The following is an 18,458-nucleotide window of genomic DNA, read 5'->3' on the forward strand; positions in this document are numbered from 1 at the left end:
GTGAGAAGTAGTTGGAGTCTGGATATATTTTGAAGCTAATTGCTGACAGAATTTTCAGATTGATTGGATGTGTGGTTTGAGAGAAAAAGAGGTGCCAAGGATTATTCTATACTTTTTGGCCTGAACAACTAAAAAAAAAAATAGAGTTGTTGTTAACTAAGGAGGAAAGTTTCAGGAGGAATAGGTTTGGGATGAGTGCTAAATTGCTGTGGGTTCGTTTTTTTCAAAAATGTACATGTACATGTCTTCCCCCAAATTCCTATGTTGGAACTTAAGACCCAATGTGATGGTATTAAAAGGTGAGACTTTCAGGAGGTGATTAAGTCTGGGAGCTATGGCCTCATAAATGGGGTTAATACTTTTATACAGTGCTTTCAGGAGACTAGCTAGGCCCTGTTTGCCCTTCCATCTTCTGCTATGTGAAGATGTAGCAGAAGGCCTTCACCAAACACCAAATGCCAGTGCTTTGATCTTGGACTTCCCAGCCTCTAGAACTGTGAGAAAATAAGCTTCTGTTCTTTGTAAATTACCCAGTCTCAGATATTTTATTATGGCAGCAGGAACAGAATAAGACAGTAGCCATCATAATGGATATATTAATAAATGATATCTCACTGTAGGTTTTTTTTTTTTTTTGAGACAGTGTCTCAGTCTATTACCCAGGCTGTAGTGCAGTAGGGAGATTTTGGCTCACTGCAACCTCTACCTTCTGGGTTCAAGCAATTCTCCTGCCTCAGCCTCCTGAGTAGCTGGGATCACAGGTGCACACTACCACACCTGGCTAATTTTTTTTGTATTTTTAGTAGAAACGAAATTTCACCTTGTTGACCAGGCTGGTCTCGAATTTCTGATCTCAAGTGATCCGCCTGCCTTGGCCTCCCGAAGTGCTAGAATTACAGACACGAGCCACCGCACCCAATCCTCACTGTAGTTTTGACTTGCATTTCCCTGATGATTAGTGATATTGAGCATGTTTTCATGTACTTAATTAGCCTTTTATATATCTTCTTTGGAGAAATGTCATTTCAAATTCTTTGTCCATTTTTGAACTGAGTTTTTTTATTGTTTAGTTTTAGGGTTTCTCTACATATTCTGGATATTGATTTCTTATTAGAGACATGATTTACAAATATTTTTTTCCATTCTATGGACTGCCTTTTTAAACTATTTACATTTTCTTTTTTTTTAAATTTTTATTGCGTTTTAGGTTTTGGGGTACATGTGCAGAACATGCAAGATAGTTGCATAGGTACACACATGGCAGTGTGTTTTGCTACCTTCCGCCCCTTCACCCACATTTGGCATTTCTCCCCATGCTATCCCTCCCCAGCTCCCCCGCCCCCACTGCCCCTCCCCTATTCCCCCCAGTAGACCCCAGTGTGTAGTACTCCCTTCCCTGTGTCCATGTGTTCTCATTGTTCATCACCCGCCTATGAGTGAGAATATGCGGTGTTTCATTTTCTGTTCTTGTGTCAGTTTGCTGAGACTGATGTTCTCCAGATTCATCCATGTCCCTGCAAAGGACATGAACTCATCATTTTTGATTGCTGCATAATATTCCATGGTGTATATGTGCCACATTTTCCCAGTCCAGTCTATCATCGATGGGCATTTGGGTTGGTTCTAGGTCTTTGCTATTGTAAACAGTGCTGCAATGAACATTCGTGTGCATGTGTCCTTATAGTAGACCGATTTATAGTCCTTTGGATATATACCCAGTAATGGGATTGCTGGGTCAAATGGAATTTCTATTTCTACGTCCTTGAGGAATCGCCACACTGCCTTCCACAATGGTTGAACTAATTTACACTCCCACCAGCAGTGTAAAAGTATTCCTATTTCTCCACATCCTCTCCAGCATCTGTTTTGTCTCCACATTTTTTAATGATCGCCATTCTAACTGGCGTGAGATGGTATCTCAATGTGGTTTTGATTTGCATCTCTCTAATGACCAGTGATCATGAGCATTTTTTCATATGTTTGTTGGCCTCATGTATGTCTTCTTTTGTAAAGTGTCTGTTCATATCCTTTGCCCATTTTTGGATGGGCTTGTTTGTCTTTTTCTTGTAAATCTGTTTGAGTTCTTTGTAAATTCTGGATGTCAGCCCTTTGTCAGATGGGTAAACTGCAAAAATTTTTTCCCATTCTGTTGATTGCCAATTCACTCTAGTGACTGTTTCTTTTGCCGTGCAGAAACTGTGGAGTCTGATTAGGTCCCATTTGTCTATTTTGGCTTTTGTTGCCAATGCTTTTGGTGTTTTGGTCATGAAGTCCTTGCCTACTCCTATGTCCTGAATGGTTTTGCCTAGATTTTCTTCTAGGGTTTTTATGGTGCCAGGTCTTATGTTTAAGTCTTTAATCCATGTGGAGTTAATTTTAGTGTAAGGTGTCAGGAAGGGGTCCAGTTTCTGCTTTCTGCACATGGCTAGCCAGTTTTCCCAACACCATTTGTTAAACAGGGAATCCTTTCCCCATTGCTTGTTTTTGTCAGGTTTATCAAAGACTGTATAGTTGTAGATATGCTATGTTGCCTCCGATGCCTCTGTTCTGTTCCATTGCTCTATATCTCTGTTTTGGTACCGGTACCATGCTGTTTTGATTACTGTAGCCTTGTAGTATAGTTTGAAGTCCGGTAGTGTGATGCCTCCTGCTGTGTTCTTTTTGCTTAGAATTGACTTGGCTATGCGGGCTTTCTTTTGGTTTTATATGAAGTTCAAGGTGGTTTTTTCCAGTTCTATGAAGAAAGTCAATGGTAGCTTGATGGGGATAGCATTGATTCTGTAAATTACTTTGGGCAGTATAGCCATTTTCATGATATTGATTCTTCCTAACCATGAACGTGGAGTGTTTCTCTATCTGTTTGTGTCCTCTCTTATTTCATTGAGCAGTGGTTTGTAGTTTTCCTTGAAGAGGTCCCTTACGTTCCTTGTAAGTTGTATTCCTAGGTATTTTATTCTCTTTGTAGCAATTGTGAATGGCAGTTCATTCTTGATTTGGCTCTCTTTAAGTCTGTTATTGGTGTAAAGGAATGCTTGTGATTTTTGCACATTGATTTTATATCTTGAGACTTTGCTGAAGTTGCTTATCAGTTTCAGGAGTTTTTGGGCTGAGGCGATGGGGTCTTCTAGATATACTATCATGTCGTCTGCAAATAGAGACAATTTGGCTTCCTCCTTTCCTATTTGAATACCCTTTATTTCTTTTTCTTGCCTGATTGCTCTAGCTAGAACTTCCAGTACTATATTGAATAGGAGCGGTGAGAGAGGGCATCCTTGTCTAGTGCCAGATTTCAAAGGGAATGCTTCCAGTTTTTGCCCATTCAGTATGGTATTGGCTGTTAGTTTGTCGTAAATAGCTTTTATTATTTTGAGATACATTCCATCGATACCGAGTTTATTGAGGGTTTTTAGCATAAAGGGGTGTTGAATTTTGTCAGAGGCCTTCTCTGCGTCAATTGAGATAATCATGTGGTTTTTTATTTTGGTTCTGTTTATGTGGTGAATTACGTTTATAGACTTGCGTATGTTGAACCAGCCTTGCATCCCCGGGATGAATCCTACTTGATCATGATGGATAAGCTTTTTGATGTGCTGTTGCAATCGGCTTGCCAATATTTTATTGAAGATTTTTGCATCTATGTTCATCATGGATATTGGCCTGAAGTTTTCTTTTCTTGTTGAGTCTCTGCCGGGTTTTGGTATCAGGATGATGCTGGTCTCATAAAATGAATTAGGAAGGATTTTCTCTTTTTGGATTATTTGAAATAGTTTCAGAAGGAATGGTACTAGCTCCTCTTTGTGTGTCTGGTAGAATTCGTCTGTGAACCCATCTGGACCTGGGCTTTTTTTGTGTGGTAGGCTCTTAATTGCTTCCTCAACTTCAGACCTTGTTATTGGTCTATTCATAGTTTTGGCTTCCTCCTGGTTTAGGCTTAGGAGGACACAGGTGTCCAGGAATTTATCCATTTCTTCCAGGTTTACTAGTTTATGTGCATAGAGTTGTTTGTAATATTCTCTGATGATCGTTTGAATTTCTGTGGAATCTGTGGTGATTTCCCTTTTATCGTTTTTCATTGCATCTGTTTGGTTGTTCTCTCTTTTCTTTTTTATCAGTCTGACTAGTGGTCTGTCTATCTTGTTGATCTTTTCAGAAAATCAGCTCTTGAATTTATTGATTTTTTTGAAGGGTTTTTCGTGTCTCTATCTCCTTCAGTTCTGCTCAGATCTTAGTTATTTCTTCTCTTCTGCTAGGTTTTGAGTTTTTTTGATCTTGCTCCTCTAAATCTTTCAATTTTGACAATAGGGTGTCAATTTTGGATATCTCCACTCTTCTCATATGGGCACTTACTGCTATATATTTTCCTCTGGAGACTGCTTTAAATGTGTCCCAGAGATTCTGGTATGTTGTGGCTTCGTTCTTGTTGGTTTCGAAGAACTTCTTTATTTCTGCCTTCATTTCATTGTTTATCCAATCAACATTCAAGAGCCAGTTGTTCAGTTTCCATGAAGCTGTGCGGTTCTGAGTTAGTTTCTGAATTCTGAGTTCTAACTTGATTGCACTGTGTTCTGAGAGACTGTTTGTTATGATTTCAGTTGTTTTGCATTTGCTGAGGAGTGCTTTACTTCCAATTATGTGGTCAATTTTAGAGTGGGTGTGATGTGGTGCTGAGAAGAATGTATATTCTGTGGATTTGGGGTGGAGAGTTCTGTAAATGTCTATCAGGTTTGCTTGTTCCAGGTCTGAGTTCAAACTGTGGGTATCCTTGTTAATTTTCTGTCTGGTTGATCTGTCTAATATTGACAGTGGAGTGTTAAAGTCTCCCACTATTATTGTGTGGGAGTCTAAGTCTCTTTGTAAGTCATTAAGAACTTGCCTTATATATCTGGGTGCTCCTGTATTGGGTCCATATATGTTTAGGATCGTTAGCTCTTCTTGTTGTATCGATCCTTTTACCATTATGTAATGTCCTTCTTTGTCTCTTTTGATCTTTGTTGCTTTAAAGTCTATTTTATCAGAGACAGGAATTACAACACCTGCTTTTTTTTGCTCTCCATTTGCTTGGTAAATCTTCCTCCATTCCTTTATTTTGAGCCTTTGTGTATCCTTGCATGTGAGATGGGTCTCCTGGATACAGCACACTGATGGGTTTTGGCTTTTTATCCAATTAGCCAGTCTGTGGCTTTTGATTGGTGCATTTAGCCCATTTACAGTTAGGGTTAATATTGTTATGTGTGAATTTGATACTGCCATTTTGATGCTAGCTTGCTGTTTTGCCCGTTAGTTGATGCAGAATCTTCATTTTGTTGATGCTCTTTAGCATTTGTTATGTTTTTGGAATGGCTGGTACTGGTTGTTCCTTTCTATGTGTAGTGCCTCTTTCAGGAGCTCTTGTAAAGCAGACCTGGTGGTGACAAAATCTCTGAGTACTTGCTTGTTCACAAAGGATTTTATTTTTCCTTCACTTATGAAGCTCAGTTTGGCTGGATATGAAATTCTGGGTTGAAAGTTCTTTTCTTTAAGGATGTTGAATATTGGACCCCACTCTCTTCTGGCTTGTAGGGTTTCTGCCAAGAGATCTGCTGTGAGTCTGATGGGCTTCCCTTTGTGGGTAACCCAACCTTTCTCTCTGGCTGCCCTTAGCATTTTCTCCTTCATTTCAACCCTGGTGAATCTGACGATTATGTGCCTTGGGGTTGCTCTTGTTGCAGAATATCTTTGTGGTGTTCTCTGTATTTCCTGGACTTGGATATTGGCCTGCCTTGCTAGTTTGGGGAAATTTTCCTGGATAATATCCTGAAGAGTATTTTCCAGCTTGGATTCATTCTCTTCGTCACATTCTGGTACACCTATCAAACGTAGATTAGGTCTCTTCACATAGTCCCACATTTCTTGGAGACTTTGTTCATTCCTTTTAGCGCTTTTTTCTCTAATCTTGGTTTCTCATTTTATTTCATTGAGTTGATCTTCAACTTCTGATATCCTTTTTTCTGCTTGGTCAATTCCACTGTTGAAACTTGTGCATGCTTTGCGAAGTTCTCGTGTTGTGTTTTTCAGCTCCTTCAATTCACTCATATTCCTAAGTTGTCCATTCTTCTTATCATTTCCTCAAATCTTTTTTCAAGGTTCTTAGTTTCTTTGCATTGATTTAGAACATGTTCTTTTAGCTCACGGAAGTTTCTCATTACCCACCTTCTGAAGTCTGATTCTGTCATTTTGTCATAGTCATTCTTCATCCAGCTTTATTCCCTTGCTGGTGAGGAGTTTTGGTCCTTTGTAGGAGGTGAGGTGTTCTGGTTTCTGGTGTTTTTCTCCTTTTTGCGCTGGTTTCTTCCCATCTTTGTGGATTTAGCCACCTGTCGTCTGAGTAGTTGCTGATTTTTCGATTGGGTCTCTGAGTGGACACCCAGATTGTTGATGATGAAGTATTTCTGTTTCTTAGTTTTCCTTCTAACAGTCTAGCCCCTCTCCTGTAAGACTGCTGAGGTCCACTCCAGGCCCTGCTTGCCTGGGGTACACCTGTAGCAGCTGCAGAACAGTGAGGGATGCTACCAGTTTCTTCTTCTGCTATCTTTGTCCCAGAATGATGCCCGCCAAATGTCAGTCTGATCAGTCCTTTTTGAGGTGACTCTTTGGGTATACGGGGGTCAGGGAGCTACTTGAGCAGACTGTCTGTACTTTATAGGAGCTCAAGTGCTGAGCTGTGAGCTCCGTCGTTCATTCAGGGCTGCTAGGCAGGTTTGTTTAAGTCTGCTGCAGCAGAACACATAAAACCCCTTTTTTCCCTCAGATGCTCTGTCTCGGTGAGTTAGGGCTTTATTTATGAGTATCCGTTGCACTGTCGTGCCCAGATAGGAGGCAGTTTAGTCACTATTTGCCTGCCGAGGCTCTGCCCTGCTGCCATGGGGCTCCGCCCTGCTGCTGAGTGTAATTCCCTGTAGTCCTGCTTATATGGTTGTGGTTAGAACTGCTGTAGTGATGGTGGCCGGCCTCTGTATTGGCGGACTCTCTCTTTTATGGCGGATTGCCTCAGCAATGGCAGGCTGCGTCAGCAATGGGAGAGTACCTCAGTAGGGGCGGAATGTCGCTCTCCCACTGAGCTGCAAAATCCTGGGTTCAGCTGTGCCCGCCATGATACTCTCAACCCTGAGCGTTTTGAATCACCGTTTTGTTTGTCCCTGTGGGGGTGGCACCTGCTGAGCCTGATCACCTGGCTCCCTGCCTCAGAGCCCTTTTGCTTTTTTTCTTTAAGTTGAACAGTTGACTCTCTCCCAGGTGTTTCAGTCGCCTGCTGAAAGGGCACTGGGATATGTGTGATTTCCCGTGCAGTGACCCACCGCGCCGGCTCACACGTCGCTTCCCGGGAATCTCCTGGCCTGGCTCACTGTCCAAGTCCCGTTTAATCAGATGAATATGCTAATCTGCCCTCCCCAATCTCAAATTGCCAGTTTAACAGGGCACCCAGACCAGTGCGTTTTGTGCGGAGTGCCGCTGTGCTGTGGCGCCGGCTGAAACGGCTGTGCCAGCCAAAACAGCTGCGCTGGCATCCTGTGTTTCTCCTACACCTGGGAATTTCCCTGTTCTGTGGGCAACAAAGATCCGTCTGGAAATGCGACGCGCACTCACCCTCTGCGCCTTCACTGAGAGCTGCAATTCTGAGTTGCTTCTACAGCACCATCTTCCCCCGCTCCCCTATCTACATTTTCTTTTGTTATACCAATTGTTTTAGTTTTGATAAAGTCCAATTTGCCTATTGCTTCTTTTTTCATCTGTCTGTAGTATCATGTCTAAGAAATTACTGCCAAATTCAATGTCATGAAGCTTCTGCCCTATGTTTTCTTCTAAGAGTTTTATACTTTTAGGTCTTTTATTCATTTTGAGTTAACTTTTGTATATGGCGTTAGGTAAGAGTCCAACTTTATTCTCTTGCATATGCATATCCAGTTTTCCTAGTACCATTCATTGAAAAGACTGTTCTTTCCCACTGAATGGTCTTGGCACCCTTGCCCAAAATCATTTGCCCATATATGCAAATGTTTATTTTGGGGATCTCTATTTCATTGTGTTCTGTATGTCTGTGTTTATGTTAATAGCATGCTATTTTGATTACTTTACCTTTGTTTTGAAATATGGATGTGTAACTCCTCCAGCTTTGTTTTTTATTTTCAAGATTGTTTTGTCATTTTTGATTCCATATGAATCATAGGGTGGGATTTTCTATTTCCATAAAAATATTATTTGGATTTTGATAGGATTGCATTGAATCCATTTGGGTATTTTTGACACATTAACATTATTGCCTTATATTGTTATGTAGTCCGTGAGCATGGGATGTATTTTCATTTATTTGTATCTTCTTTAATTTATTTCAGCAATGTTTTGTGGCTTTTGTTGTACAAGTGTTTCACCTCCTTAGTTAAGTTAGTTCTTAAGTGTTGTATTCTTTTCCATGCTATCATAAATGGAATTATTTTCATAATTTAGTTTTCAGATTGTTAATTATTAGTGTAGAGACATTTTCTTTATTAAATTGTTATTAGTGTATAGACCTGCAACTAATTTTTGCACCTTGACTTTGCCAATGATATGAACCTATATGTAGAAAACCCTAATGATTTCACACACAAAAAAAGGTTAGCCTGAGATGTAAACTTCAGGCAAAGAGAAGTTTGCAATTTGTAAGAAATTTAAAATTAATCGGATTGAAAAGAGAGCTGTGGGTCCTTGTTATATATTGCTTTGAAAGCCCTGTTAAGAAAATTTCAGGGCTATTTTTATTCTCTATCCTACCTGAATGCCCCCAGATTATGTGACAGTGAGGTCTTATTTTAATATATGCAGAATTTGTTAAGACTGACGTTCTTTGTTTCAGATTTTTACATAGCAGAGAATTCTTGCATTTTTCTGGTGACATCTTATTCCTCCTATGTGGATCCCAAGTGAGCCCTGATCCTCTCAGATACATTTTATGTACTCCTTTCGTGATGAATATTTTATATCTGGCAAACACTGTCTCTAATTTGTCCATGAAAAATTCCCTTGAGGACCCTCGTATCCAATATTATTGTGATTATAAAATCAACGTTAACACTAAAGTCAAAGAGTCATGAACATGCCCTTTCTTGCTTATGAAGAGCCATGAGGAGCTAAGTAGTCTGTTCAGGATGGAGTCATAATTCCTTGTACGGAATATCATAAATTATTTCCACAGATTCACCAAGCAAATGAGGCCTAATGTCCTTTTCTAATAAAACACATGCCTTGACCTAATCCTTTCCCTCCCACTCCCGTTCCCCCATGTCTTTTTCTTAACATGATAGTTTACTGTGAGCCTTCAGGTTTTTTCCTTTTGGGAAAGCTGAGTTTGTTAGCCAAGGACCTTTATTTATTTATTGCTAACCATAAATATGATTGCTGTACTTTTTTTTTTGCATGTTCCAGTGAGTAGTTTTTTTGTTCTTGTTGTAATAAATAGTTGCTTCACAATTATGGTGTGACTTGCAAACTGGAAAAGGGAGACTTGAAGGATTGTACCTTACTTAGTTAGACAAACAGTTGAAAACCAGAATGGTTTTCTTTAAAAAAGAAAGAAAGAAAAGAATGGCTAGTCACACATCCTTAAGGAGTTTATATCTATCTACATTGCTAGTGGCAAACAATAGCTCAGACTATCCCACTGAGTTTTTGTGTTTAATTAACAAAAGCTAGGTGCTACACATGACTTCAAGTATGTCCTGTCCCATTTTCTCCCCATAAGATATGAAGGTGAAAGGAAAGCAAAATATGCAAGTATGAACATAGGGACTGTCAGGCATTTGCCTCCTCTACATTCACAGCCAGGCTTGTCTTCTTACATGTAATAATTTATCGGTAAAAATACAGAAAGGGAGAAGGGAATACATGTAGAATAGAACTGAGTATTAAATAACAAATGGGACACTGAGAGGGCAAAACATGTTTGCTCAGGAAAATTCACTCCAGGTTTTCTACCAGCCCTCATCCTGTCCCCTGGCTTGGTTCAGACTGACTCTCAAATGTTCCCAAGACTCTGGCACATTCAGTCAGAATCAGTCTGTGAAATTGGAAGATGAATAAATATGTTCTGACTATTTTATGTCTTTCAATTGTAGTACTAGGTAAGTTCTGCTATCTGTTGGGCCAGAGGACCAAATCTATAGTCGATAACTGGTTTGAGCTGCCCTGCTTTGGAGAAAATCCCACAGGAACTTGGAATCAGGGTTTACTCCTTCCATTGCTGATGGCAGGGGGCAGCTATTTTTTTCTCAACCACCTGGCAGCCAGGTCCCCAGCATGAAACCCAGCAAGGCTTGGCTGGTTAGACACTTCAGCTCAGTGGTGCACAGTGTGGTGTTGGAGCCTTCCAATGTCATTCTCATGGCTGCAGTGGAGTTTGGTGCAGGGTGGCAAGCAGTTAGCACAAGTGGCAACTCCTACAACTTACAACTGTTACCTTGGGCTGCCTTGGTTCTTGCTGTTCTTTATCCTTCTCTTCAATTCTGTGAATTATCAGTATCCTTCCAATAAATTGCTTTTGTGTCATTTGCAATCTGAACCCTGTTTTGTACAAAAGGAAAAGGAGGACATACCTTTTTAAGAAACACTTGGGATGTTCAAGTATCATGTTTTCCTGGTAGTTTGAGAACTTCTTTGATAGAGTGAGTGCTTTGTTTGACAAAAAAAAAAAAAGTCGATGCTACTCAGACTTTATTCTAGTAAAACCATACTTAAACGTATCAGGCCCATGGAGTCTCTCTAATATCTTCATGAATCCGTATATGGTACTTATATAATCTATGTAATTTGGGCTATAAATTCAAGACACATAATTTAAGGCATTTGTGCCTGTGCTAATTTCAGAGCATAATATAAAGCAAATACTAAAAGCATTCGTAACGTAAATTAAATCCATATGCTACATTTAATCTTGAAGGGAAACTTTTGTTTTGGTATTTCATGTTCGATAAGTGATTTGTGGGTGCTGAAAGAGATCAGTTGACATCTGATAGGTGACCTCACAAACATCTGCCTTAATCTATGTGTTCAGCTTTTGCTTGTGAAGTTTGACAGTAGTCAGAAAGTGCCTCTTTAATACAGCACACCTTTAACTAACTCTCACAGAGTCCTTCCAGCTTTTAAAGTGAGAAGATGGCTTGAACTCTCACTGTTGCCAGCTCAGCTGTGGATCTGAAATATCCAGCTGTGCCCTCTCTGCCTCTCTCATCACCAATAACAGACTTTGCAATCAGAATCTGTCTAGCACGTGTGTTGATGTGTGAGGCGAGATAGCATTTTGTTCACTGTATTGGCTTCTCCGCGCTAGACCATAGTAAACATTTGTCTTTGTCAGTAATTGAAGTAATGTGATTTGAGGATGTACAGAGATTACAGACACTTCTGCTCTGTTATGCTTTTGTCTAGGTCTACATAGAAATTTACATTCAAAGAGAGTCGATTTAACTGTTAGGATAGACCAGTAATTCTTGAAAGTGTGTTTTAAAAAAATCCAATGATTGTCTCACTATATGTCATATTATAACCTTTTAGTTGTTATTATTGCAAACCAAAAGGACTGCCTTTATGTCATTAGCCACCATTGGGATTTGGTATGTCATATCAGATATTTGACCAAATTGATGTTAAAATAAACCTAAACCCTGAATTATCTGTAATTGTCTACTATGAGAAGAATCCTAATGTTTTCTTTAGGAAAATGCTATTATAAGTGAAAAATCTAATATTAGCACTCATGATGATAATAACACCTATTGATTATTGAGTACTGTGCTGAGGATTTTGTATACAGTACCTTATTTACTACTCCCAGCAGTCCTGTGAGATGATTCCTATTTTCTAGATTAGGTAACAGCTATCAGTGAAGTAATTTGTCCTAATTGCCATAAGGTTTGATTTTAGGCTTGTCTAACCATGCTTTTAATCACAGCCACACACATCACTGGGAGCACATCTGACCACGTGGCTTGCTCAGACACTCATGTTCCAAAGTTGAATTAGAAGTAGTGCCTGCATTCAAGTGCTCTAAGTCCAGTGGGGGAAGATGGACGGCAAATCAATTGTACTTGACAGAATGATGAGTGTTATGATAGTGGAATAGAAAGGGTACTAAGGGAGTTTAGAGAAGGTCATCTAAATCAGACTGAGGGTCACAGAAGTCATCTTGAAAGAAAGGATCTTTGAGCTGAATTTTGAAGGATGACTAAGAGCCAGCCAGAGGAAAACTGTGAGGAAGGATGTGTAGGCAGGGAGTCAGCCCCTTTGCTGACATGGAGCAGGAAAGAAAATAGATCAGAAACTGCATGGTGGTGCATATGATTGCCATGAGGGCCATGTATATGGGGGAAAATAATATTTTCAATTAAGTTTTGTGTGTCAAAACATGTCTTAGGTGTTAGACGTTATTTCATGTAAACCCCGTAACAACTATCAGAAATGAAGGCAAAGGTCAGATCATAAAGCTCCTTGTCTGCCTAGATAAGGAGTCTGTGCTTTATCCTAACAACTGTGGGTGGCTATAGAAATATTTTAAATCAGGGGAAAAACATAGTATTCTGGAGACTAAATTGGAGTAGGATAAGACCTGAGCTAACGACACCAATTAGGAGAAAAGATAGTGTGGTTATCCAAAGGATAACCTGTGGTGATGTCCTGAACAAAGGCATTGGGGTCAGGGAGGAGCAGGGAGAAAGTAGAGGCAAAGTTGGACAGATTCATAGAAATTGGTAACTAGAAGAATATGTGGGACTGAGCTCCATCTTTATGGAGCCAAAAACATTGTTAAGTAAAGAATAGAATAGAATTTCCACTTTTAGGGACTACAAGAAAATCAATTTTGGTTTGTTTTCCTCTTTTCTTGAATGGAAAGGATCTACTTTATCGAGATCTTTCCTAGGAATTTTTTTTGGTGATACCTAAATCCATTTGAAGGTTTACTTATGGAGCCTAGCTCTTTTGGTTTTTTGTTGTTTTTATTTTTTGAGATACTATTGCCTATCCTGGAGTGCAGTGGAACAATCATAGCTCACTGCAGCCTTGAACTCCTGGGCTCAAGCCATCCTCCTGCCTCAGCCTTTTAGGACCTGGAACTACAGGTACACACCATGACACATAGCTAATTTTATTTTATTTATTTATTTTTTAATTGCATTTTAGGTTTTGGGGTACATGTGAAGAACATGTAAGATAGTTGCATAGGTACACATGTGGCAGTGTGATTTGCTGCCTTCCTCCCCCTCACCTATATCTAGCATTTTTCCCCCTGCTATTTCTCCCCAACTCCCCACCCCCTGCTGTCCCTCCCCTATTCCCTCCAACAGACCCCAGTTTGTAGTGCTCCCCTCCCTGTGTCCATGTTTTCTCATTGTTCAACACCTGCCTATGAGTGAGAACATGCAGTATTTCATTTTCTGTTCTTGACACATAGCTAATTTTAAAATTTTTGTCTTGAAGAGATAGGATCTTGCTATGTTGAACAGGATGGTTTCGAACTCCTGACCTCAAGTGATCCTCCTCCATTGGCCTCCCGAAGTGCTGGGATTACCAGCATGAGCCACGGTGCCCGGCCACCTAGCTCCTTTTAAATGTTTTCATGTCCTGACTCTTCTCAAGTGTATAAAATATAGAAAAAAGGAATGTTAAAAATGTTTGTGTATTTTTATGCCTACTTTCTGTTTAGAAATGTTCTGTTCAGGTAATCACCAAAAAAAAAAAAAAAAAAAAGGAGAGAGAGATTTGCTGTAAAATGCATTGGTTTCTCATTCACTTCCATTTAAATTGTATTACTTGGCTCTTTAGAGAGAAAATAGTGCATGGTCTGAAACTGACCTAGGTGAGGCCCTGATTTCAAGATGTTTATGAATATTGCATATAAAGCTTAGGTCTCATTACAGACATTCATGCCTGGGTATTTTCTTGCTGGTTATATTGCATAATTCTGTTATTATAAAAATTGATTTTTAAAAATTAGATTTCCTATCAAGCCATTACAATATAAGAGTTACAATTTTTACAAAAAGAAACATTTTTTTACTTAGCTTCTCTTCCTAATAAAAGAAAAAAAGTCTATTCCTCTGATCTGTTTCTAATGTGAGAATGATCTGAAATTATGCATAGCTGGGAATTATATGAGAATCTTGAACTTGTTTCTTTAAATCTAATTATCAGATACATGCCCTAACTTTTAAAACCTCACGTTTGGTTCCTCTTGAATTCCACATCCCGAGACTCATGAATGCCCCTGATCAGGGATGACTGATGCAGACTGGGAGCCACGTGGGCCCCGGGTCTGGTTCAGCACAGCGGCACTCTCTTCCATTCAAAGTCTCAGATGTCTGCCCCTCTGCAAAGCCGTGAGGCCAATGTCTATAGCTGCTAAGCATGAAATCCCCTGCTTCTGTTTGTTTCTTTTGTTGCCACGAGTTAATAGGGACAGAGACAGGAGACAGCCCAGAACAAAGCAGAAATAATGGAGTATTTCACCCCAAAAAAGGAATGTGGATTGAGAAATACAAAGGGTAAGGCAAAGACAGACTTAGTGTCCTGAGGCAGTGTGATGTATTGGCCAGAAGCCTCAGCCCTGGGACAATTCCAGGCCAAAGCCTTCATCTGTGTGCTCCCAACGGCCCACATGGCTGAAAGGTTTGACCCACCTTCTGTAAAAACAATTTGTTGTTTTTTCCCACTAGGGTCTTAAAGGATGACAGGATTTCCACCTCAAAACATAGGTTGCTCTTGGAACGTGGAGAAGTCTTCCAGCTGGGATGTGTCTGGGAGCCAGGGGCCTCTTCACAGCACTCCATTGCCCTGTTTATTATTTCTTTTGTTATAGATGCCATTTGGAACTTGTTTACAAGAACCACGAGTTACCCTAAGACATCAGGACCTATTCGATATTCGTTTCTCTCCTTACAACTAGAAAGCCAGGATTAACTAAGAGATGGTATGCGTATTATAGACCTTCTCCTTCACAGGCCTTTCTGCATAACCCGGTTTATTTATATATTTTTCTCCCATAATCTCCTCCAAAATATTTTATTTAGTATTTGCTTATTTATTTACTGTTTTGAGATATAATTTGCATACACATATATTTTAACGTATAATTTATATACATGTATAATCTGTGACTGTTTCCAAAGAGATTTTTTTCCCTTACTGCTGTGCTTAGGATTAGAAATCTCTGCAGCCCACATGGGCTTCTTCTCCTTTTTTTTTTTAAATTTTTCAAGACAGTCTCACTGTGTGGCCCAGCTGGAAAGCAGTGGCATGATCTCGGCTCAGTGCAACCTCTGTCCCCTGGGGTTCAAGCGAGTCTCCTGCCTCAGCCTTCTGAGTAGCTGGGACAACAGGCACATAGCACCACACCTGGTAATTTTTGTATTTTTAGTAGAGATGGGGTCTCACCACATTGGCCAGGCTGATCTCGAACTCCTGACCTCAAATGATCCACCCACCTTGACTTCCCAAAGTGCAGGGATTACAGGTATGAGCAACCGGCTGGCTTCTCTTAATACGTTAAGTTTTGTCCTTTCCAGAGGACAAAAAAGGGTTAAAGGAAAGAAGCAAACCCTGTGAAAGAGGGAAGCCAGTAGCACTTTGGTATCCCCTTTTCTTCCATCCCAGCCAATCTCCTCTCCTCCTCCTCCCCTGCTGTCTAATTCAGCAGGACGTGAACCTTAAGGATACTATTTCTCACCCAACTCCTCTAACTCCAAAAAAGCTGTGGGTCCGCTTTGCCTGGAATGAGAGATACTTTAGCCATAAACCTGATGGTACAAGTAAAGAAGCAATACAAAGGCTTGTATCTTTGCCTTCCTTTGCCGGGCGTTTTTCTCTTCTGTTACACAGGCATACTTATTAAAAGCACTCTTTCACCCCCTCAAAAGAACAGAGCACCCACTTCTGATGCTCTGATCCCTGACTTGAGGGCATGAACCAGAGCTCTGGAGCAGAATAACCCTGTCTTGAACCCCAACTCTGCCACTTAATAGCTCTCTGGTGTGTTTTCTTATCTCTGTGTCGCCCTCTACACAGAATGGGTCTAAAGTCTCCTTTGCATGACACGCCCTTAGAAGTTAGAGGCTTATCACTGAAGAAGTTTGGAAAACAGCTCAGGAGCCAGACTGCCAGGGTTTGAACCTTGTTTGACATAGGCAAGTTACTTAACTTCTTTAAGCCTCTGTTTCCTCATCTTTAAATTGAAATCATATAGTACTTTTCTAGGGAATAGATGAATTAATACCCGTAAGTCACTTTTATCTGGTGTTCAATAGCATTAGCTGTTTTTGGTTTTGTTTTTAATCTATTAAGACACCCGCCCCTCCCAGTATCTCCTATAGAGCTCAAGCAGCTCTGACAGATCCTGTAACACATTTTGTAGTTTGTTTTATTTTGTATTGGGTTACATTTTCAAAAGACAGAGTCATATCTGACTGTTGCAGACCTGGAAAATATTTTGTTCTAAATCAAGCCATTTTAGATATTTAAGCATGTCTTAATGTTTTACTCACTGAACATGCTTAGTGTTAGAGAATACTTCTAGAAACTGACTTTCTTTTAGAATCTTATTTTTTTCTTCATTATGAGAGTCAGAGGAGGGTCAGAATGAATAGCTGCCTCTTTGTGGTTTGGAAGCCAGCTGCGTGAGAAATATACCCACTTAAAGGTAGGGGTGACTTTGCTCTTCCCTTTAGGTACCAACTCATGGATGTTTCATTAATCTAACAAGTATTTATTGAGGGCGGTGCTCAGCCCCACCCTTGGGCCACATAGAGAAAGACCTGGTGAACTTTCTTAGGAGACCTTGTGTTTCTGTCTGGCGAGACTGGTATTGAAATGAGAAGGAAACAGTGTGGGGCTTGGGTCGTCTGGCTGTGGGGAAGTCCCGAAGCTGACTGAAGAAAAGTTTCCAGCAACTATACAGAGCTTCAATCACATTGAAATCATGCTCAGAATAAAATCATGTATTCATGATGAAAAACAGAGCATCAATTGAAATAAATGCCATGTCCCAAAGGGCTGGGAATTTAGTGAAACAGGATGGTAGGAAATACTGGCAATGCAGGGGCCAGTGCCAAAGTGGGAGGATTTGGAGCTAGATTCTCATCTAGAAACACATATTTGTAGGACAACTTTGCTGCTCTGTGTTGGTGCCTTGGTAGCTGTAAAATTAAGCTTTTTGAACCAATAATAGGACCAAGAATGAATATGTCTTTGGATCTGTGTGAATATTTCTATCACACAATGAATCTTAGAAAAGAATACATGTGGCACAGTATTAGCTGTAGTGCTAGTGTGTACCGGACCAAAAAGTGGAAAAAAGGATTAGTTCTCTCCGAAGGAACTGAAGACTTCTCAGAGGAGGTGGCCTTTAAACAGAATCTTGAGTAGGAGTTTGCCAAGTAGGAACGAGGGGAGGAAATTTTATTCTTGTGTGCACATGAACAGGGTGGCATAGAAACACAAAGTGCACGAGACCATATGAAGGACTGGTGGTGATTTGGAGGTAGCCGAAGTCATTAAGGTAGAAATATAGAGGAAAATGAAATGTACAATTAATTGCTTAATTAGTGCTTTGCAGTGTTGACATGAGGGACTATTCATCAAGTATCTATCATATACAGTGTTCTGTTAGACCTACAAAGTCTGACACTGTTGGGGAAATAAATACCTTATTTCTGTCCCTAACAGAAATGGGGACATTTTAAGATAATCTTGCTGTCTTGGTACTAGGTCACCAGACTGAAATGCCAGTCCTTATTTTACTCTAGCAATTTTATCTTTTGCTTTCCTTTATTTCCAATGTTTGTAGTCACCTTCTTTTTTTTTTAAATTTATTTATTTAACTTTAGATGCATACTGTATCTGGCATTTCTCCCCATGTTATCCCTCCCCACCTCCCATTGTCTCTCCCCTACCTCCCCCAACTGTCACCTGTGTGTGATGCTCCTCTCCCTGAGTCCACATCTGTTTGTTCAACACCCACTTATGAGTGAGAACATACGGAGTCACCTTCCTTTTTAAGCACATATTTCTAAGGGATTTGCTTCTGCTTTTAAGCTAATCCATTATTTCAGCTGTTGATTATATGATTATATGATCTGTCCAAAGTCTACAATATCGCCAGTTATAACTGATGATTCTGGTCTTTGCCCTCTCTCAAGACCTAGGTACACCATTTCCTCAAATACAGCTCTAGAAGTTTGTGGGTATGCAGCATGGGAAATATCCTGTGTCCTGACATAACGTAGTGGACACACTGGGTTCTTTAAAAAAGACAGAATCATAACTGACCCTGTGTGAAAAGGCCTGTGAACTGAAGCAGTCTAGGCAATGGAGACCATGACCTTGGTTGGCCCCCCTGAGACTATACTTATATTCAGACTGGCTCTGTTCTCTATTTGCTGCTAGGGGACTGGGGACAGGTT

At 40.2% G+C, this 18,458-nt stretch overlaps 1 protein-coding gene across 16 annotated transcripts in view; it reads left to right on the top strand.

Moving 5' to 3' along the window:
* Positions 1-18,458, top strand: part of ARL15 (ARF like GTPase 15) — a 436,720-nt gene that overhangs the window by 121,956 nt on the left and 296,306 nt on the right. For 2 of the 16 annotated variants that reach the window (XM_078365507.1, XM_035291579.3), the window contains exon 2: positions 14,861-14,971. The exons of the other annotated variants lie outside the window; for them this stretch is intronic. In XM_078365507.1, coding sequence (XP_078221633.1) covers positions 14,969-14,971 — 3 coding nt within the window. In that variant the 5' untranslated portion in view covers positions 14,861-14,968. The remainder of the gene's footprint in view (positions 1-14,860; positions 14,972-18,458) is intronic. 16 annotated transcript variants of the gene reach the window in all.

The sequence above is a fragment of the Callithrix jacchus genome, chromosome 2 (genome assembly GCF_049354715.1).
Source record: "Callithrix jacchus isolate 240 chromosome 2, calJac240_pri, whole genome shotgun sequence".
NCBI classification, from domain to species: Eukaryota; Metazoa; Chordata; class Mammalia; order Primates; family Cebidae; genus Callithrix; species Callithrix jacchus.